Below are 5,735 nucleotides of genomic sequence, written 5' to 3'. Positions count from 1 at the left end.
AATAGGTCTTAAAACATGAGGGTTCACGGTAGTTTGACTGCCGAACTCTAACATAGTTTACCAATTGTTACATATACCAAAAATGCATTTTACTCAAACTTAATTGAAAAAATTCATATAATGTAGTTTTTACGAATAGTGTTGTGTGGTATTTCACTATAGTATAGAATGCAAAATCAAAATGCTCCGAAAATACTCATTTCTTACAAAATATAAAACCACACCATTACTTATTTGTTTAGTTTCGGTGTTTTGAGTTCAACTTTCTAGTTTTTTTTCGGATTGTTCAGTTTGCGGTTTATTTTTGTTCACCTGATCTATCTCGTATGTCACATAACATTTTGTCCACAAGAGCATTTTTAGTACATGATTAGTATTGAACCCTTAGCTCTTTATAAACTATCATTTTGATCGTGTATTACATGGATAACGTTAATTACTTAGGAGTGTAATGTATTATGCTACATATACATATTTAATCGCTAATTTATTTTTGTATGTGAATTATTATTACACTCTTTTCAACTGATCAACAACTACTATTATGATGGTGTATTGTAGGTTCATACCGATTTGACATATGTGTAGTTGCGATGGATCTAATACTTAATTATGAACTTATATTCAATGTGTAATCTATCTAACTTAAATACGAATAAGGTCCAACAATATCATCTTATTCTATGATTTTCAACTCAAGTACAAAAGATTTCAACTCAAGTGTGAAAGAGAAAATAGATATTTCATGCAACTTTGGCATGCCCTTCTCGAATTAGAACATCTTGGATGATGGATAACTTTGGAAAAAGGTTTAGCATATGCCTTAATTTTATGGTATATGCCTTTTACATTTGATTATGACCTATCCTCTTTCCTCTGTAACTTATTGCTTTTGTTTTTGAAGAACCCAAAGAAAAAAAAACTTTTTTTGAATGAGTTGATCTAGGATCTATAAATGGGTTATATCTGATTTTTAGTACCACTTACCTATAAATAGAAAACCACATACTTACAAATGAATAACCTACAAATGAATGGTACCTCGTTACATTTACCTATAAATATAAAACCACAAGTATATACTTACAAATGAATAACCTACAAATGAATGGTACCTCATTTACATAAGAGATGCATGTTAGGTTGTTTACACATTTTAAATATTCGTTCACAATTATATATTAGATCTATATGAGACACAAAAATACCAAATCATCAATTAGTTACAATAGGCGTGTTTGACATAGAGCTTTTGGAAGCGTTTGGGAGCTTCTGACTTTTAGCTTTTGACAAAACGCTATAGTTTAAACAAAAAGTTTCGTTTGGCAGTACGAGTGTTTAGCATTTAGTTTAAACAAAACGCTCAAATATAAAAGCTACTTCATGTAGCGTTTAACAAAACGCTACTGAGCTTTTCAAACCAATTTCCATAATTGCCATTAAAAATATCTTTATATATTTATTTATTTTAAACAATTTCCTTTTATGTAATTTTACCTATTTCAAAAGCTTTTAGCTACTTTTTCCGAACACTCATATAACAAATAAAAGTTACAGCTTCCAGCTACCCGATACACGCTACACGCTACAAGCTACAAGCTACTAGCTATCCGCTACTCGCTTCTAGCTAACAACTACTTTTTTTCCAAAGACACCCAATATATATCCAATCATACTAATATATTTTAGCAGCTTGAAATTTTTTAATTATAAATCATATAGAACACATTTTAATACAAATATAATACATTACTATGTTATTAACGTTTATTTAAATGTATTAAATCTTGTGATAGTTATTTTTTTTTTTTTTGCCATATTTAATGAATAATATGTTTTATTAAATTATTTTTAAATACAATAAAAACGAATACCATTTATAATCTGAAAGATATTTGATTTCTCTTATGGGCTACTGTTCTTCACTTTGCCACATAAAGCTGACTTTCCATTGTGCCTTCTTTTTTGTGCCAAACGAACAGCATCTGATCACGTGAACGACACATATGACCTCACTTGTCAGATCCTGCCGGAGCCACCGTTACCGTTGAAATCTCATGCATCAACGTTTCCACGATCTCAGTCTCTATCTCCTCCACTATATCCTCCGCCTCCGCCTCAAACGCCGTCGACCACAGCCGCCGCATGCTCCCTCCTATATCCCTCTCAATCAACCCATCTATATCTTCCAACACCTCACAATCGGCTGCCGGAATACTCTCAATCGTCTCACATAACTTCTTGATCAAATCCGACCCACGCATTCCACATGAATCCAATGGTTTTGGACAAACCCATGGTTTCAGATTCATGTAAGGCTTCAAGATTTCCGCCAGCAGTTCATCTACTAATTCGAACATCAACCTTCGTCCGGCGGTGGTGGTGGGGTGGTAGTGTTTTTCTAGCTGATGAAATATTGAGGGATGAAGTGGGTGAGAAGGGGAGTACCATTGACCGATTGAGACGAGGGTGGTGCTGTGGATTCCACAAAGGTTGAGGATTCTTGAAATGTAGTCGAAGTGATCGGAAAAAGAACTGCCGTTGGGATCGGAGGACGACGTGGTGGTGGCAGCGTTGGAATCTTGATCGGAAAGCTTGAACATGCGTATGTCATTCTGATTGTACGAGGAGTTCAGTCTACTAGGTAACTGCGTCATGCTGACCAAGGACACCTGCAAAATCAAATATTCCATAAACCCCATTTCAAGATAATTTGAAGATTAATTTCCTAATATAATTACGTACAAGAAGGAAAAAAATAACAAGTTGATTTGGTATACAACTTAATAATATATTTGCTCTAAAATATATATAATAGTACAATTTAATAAAATAAGATTTTCTAATATGTACCTTAATGTCACAAATAAGAACCGAGATATATTATCATAGTTAAATGTTAAATTTATTAATTATAAAAATATATTTTTTAAATTAATGAATTTTACGTTTAATTATAATAATATTCTCTATAATTCATACTTCAATTAATTTTTTTTGTGTTAGGACACATGCTAGAAAATCCTTAATAGGATAAAATATTGGCTAATACAAATTAATTCCACAATCCTCATGTTTAAAGACCGTTAGTTTTAGATCAAGTTTAGAGACCATTTATTATATTTATATTCGGGATGCCCGCCAAAAATACAAGATAAATGATTTTTCGGTACCTAGCACAAAATGTTAATTTTTTTTTTTTTTTCCAAATAGGCTTATTTTGAATTGCGAAATTGTTTCCTGAATGATCTCTACTAAAAGGAAAAAGATTTAAGAAATAAAGCAGATTAGAAAATTATATATTATTAAACACTTTAATATACATATTCATATGTTACCAAATATATTCATGAATCTGAGACTATCATAAAAGTAATTTTGTAGTTCCAAATTTGATAAGTTTTGAATTAATGTAAAGGTTTGTGTAAGTACCAAAAATGTATATATATTTTGTTAAATGACTTTAGTCTTTGGTCATTTCACTCATTTGTGAGTATCCATTTATTTAAAATTTTAATATAATAAAGATTATTATACTTGAAGATGCAGTAGATTCTCATAGACAAAAATGATGTCATGTATGCAGTAATTAAGAATACAAAGATAACAACAACAAATGACATCAGAGTTAATTGTACGACTAAAATGTACCTGTTTTTGAGGTAGTCTTGTTGAGGAAGAAGACGTAATCTCTTTCTTGAAAGAAAGAAACTTTGTTGTGTTCTTGACATTTACGACATGATTTGGTAATGGAGTTGACTTCTTACAGATCTTGCTCACAAATGCGTCATCTTGTTGACGCACATTCTTCAAGCGCAATTCGTATCTTTCACTTGCGATTCTCTGAATTTTTTGATCTTTCACTGGTTTCTCCAGCTTCGTTAATGGCTTTTGATGGCGTACTGGTCGTGTTTCTGGCTTCGATCCTACCTCTTTGAATGGTGATGACTGTGAATTTGAATTGGGTTTACTAAGATTGCTCTTAATGTCTAACAATCTGAGCTTTGGTGAGCTCGAAAATGGCGTCGTATTCGTACCATCTTGTTTTTGTTTTGATGCCGGCGCCGGCGCCGGAGCTTGCGTCATCAATGGTGATGGAGATGGTTTCTTAGGTTTGAGCAAAACCAGATTAGAATCTCTTCTCTGATCTTTATTTCTCGTCGTCGATGACTGTGATGACACGGTGTTTGTGATGTCTGTACCAAGTCGCCGGCTGATTCTTTCCCTCACTTGGTTCGCAATCTGCTTTGCGTACAGACTTGTGTTCTCATCGTCTGATCGGTGCAACAGAAGTTCCGATCTCCGGCGAGCCATTTTCATCTGCAAGGACTCGTGTTCTTGACGCTTATAACTGTTACAGTTCTCTTTGTCTATTTGGAGAGAAAGCCGATGGTGGTAATCGTTATCTGTTGATCCTCTGCTTGCCGTTGATATTCTGGGAGTCGCCGGTAAAGAACGACTGTGTTTATGGGAGGTCACCGGAGTGGAGGATGATGATGAAGGTCTGGGGGATGAATATTCCGGAAGAAGATCAAGACCCATTAATCTAGCAACCAGATTAGGTGTTTTAGTACTTGGAGAGCTGCTATATTCGGAAGATAAATCTTGATCTGATAATCTTGATCGTTTTGTTTTGATTTGAATGCCACCCATCTGTATTACCAAAATTAAATCACAATAAATACGATGATCATTGATCAAAATTTCAAATTACTAACATCAAACTTACTGGGATGTTCAGGTTTGATTTTTCTTTGGCTGATGATGATGATGATGGACCAACGTCCATGGCAGATTCCGGCGACTCCAAGCTGTTCCTCGGTGCTTCTACGCCTGCAACATCATAATCACAGCAAAATGAATACTGAAAACCCAAAACAAAAAAACATAAAGAACTTACAACACTTTTTAGCTAGATTCAGAGATAGATACCTTGAAGACCAATGTTAAATTGTTGTGAGTTATTAATGGCGGATTCGGAGATGAAAGAAGGGTAGCGTAAGCCAAACTGATGATGTTGAACATCGAAGAAACTAAAAATGGCACTCATGCATCCAGAAGATGAATTGTTTCTCTCTTTTTTTGTTTTTCTGTTCACAGGTTTGCTAGTGGTGGACGGCGGTTTCCCTTTACCACGTCTACCGGAGCTGGCATCTCCGCCACCGGCAGCTTTGTACAACCACTCTCTTCCCATACTCAAACTTCGATCCCTAACTAATGATCAAGATTTATACAAACACCATGAAAAATATTTCAAAAACTTTAATCAAGTTCTACCTTTTTCTTCTCGAACTCTCACAAGATAGAATTCAGTTAAGAAAGTTGTTTCTGTATATGTCACAGAAAAACACACATCGGGAGTTGTAAAGGGAATGAATAAAGGAAAGCTGATGAAAGGGTATGGCCTTTTTGCAGCTTTAATCTCTCTCTTGTTGTAATAGAGAGAGAGAATGAGATGAAAATGGTGGATGATGGTTGTTGCTTTGCTTCCTTCTATGGAGTGTAAGTGTGTGTTTTTGAAGGTGGAAGGCGGAGGTGGTGGTGATGGAGATGCTGGTGGATTGAATTTAAATGAGTTAGTTTACTGGGGATCCGAACCCAAATACCCGTTTTAGTTTTGAATCGGAATACTGACGTATTTAATGCTGGGGTATTATTCGGTATTCCAAGTTTTGACTCTCTTGGTCCATTTCAAAACCTTATAGTTTTTTGGGATTGTATTAGTAGACTAATTA

General features: G+C 34.6%; 1 protein-coding gene across 1 annotated transcript; it reads right to left on the bottom strand.

The window, feature by feature from the left end:
- Positions 1-1,819: 1,819 nt before the first annotated feature.
- On the bottom strand, positions 1,820-5,523 carry TRM25 (LOW protein: M-phase inducer phosphatase-like protein). Its single transcript, XM_079069959.1, has 5 exons — positions 5,278-5,523; positions 4,933-5,210; positions 4,730-4,833; positions 3,652-4,653; positions 1,820-2,672 (listed from the first exon to the last, which is right to left on the bottom strand). Exons 2-5 carry the CDS (start codon positions 5,192-5,194, stop codon positions 2,013-2,015), a joined length of 2,028 nt encoding a protein of 675 aa, XP_078926085.1. The 5' UTR covers positions 5,195-5,210; positions 5,278-5,523; the 3' UTR covers positions 1,820-2,012.
- Between the last annotated feature and the right edge of the window lie 212 nt (positions 5,524-5,735).

Source organism: Lactuca virosa, chromosome 9, assembly GCF_052849685.1.
Source record: "Lactuca virosa cultivar CGN04683 chromosome 9, Lactuca_virosa_CGN04683_v6, whole genome shotgun sequence".
Taxonomy (NCBI): domain Eukaryota; kingdom Viridiplantae; phylum Streptophyta; class Magnoliopsida; order Asterales; family Asteraceae; genus Lactuca; species Lactuca virosa.
Note: the sequence above shows the minus strand (reverse complement) of the source record. Positions and strands in the feature narration are given on the sequence as shown.

Excerpts from the sequence above, each read along its gene's own strand:
- TRM25 (XM_079069959.1), bottom strand. The coding sequence starts at position 5,194 with ATGGGAAGAGAGTGGTTGTACAAAGCTGCCGGTGGCGGAGATGCCAGC. Across the intron at positions 4,654-4,729 it reads AATCAAACCTGAACATCCCA|ATGGGTGGCATTCAAATCAA; the intron begins GTAAGTTTGATG and ends TTGGTAATACAG. Across the intron at positions 2,673-3,651 it reads CAAGACTACCTCAAAAACAG|GTGTCCTTGGTCAGCATGAC; the intron begins GTACATTTTAGT and ends TTGATTTTGCAG.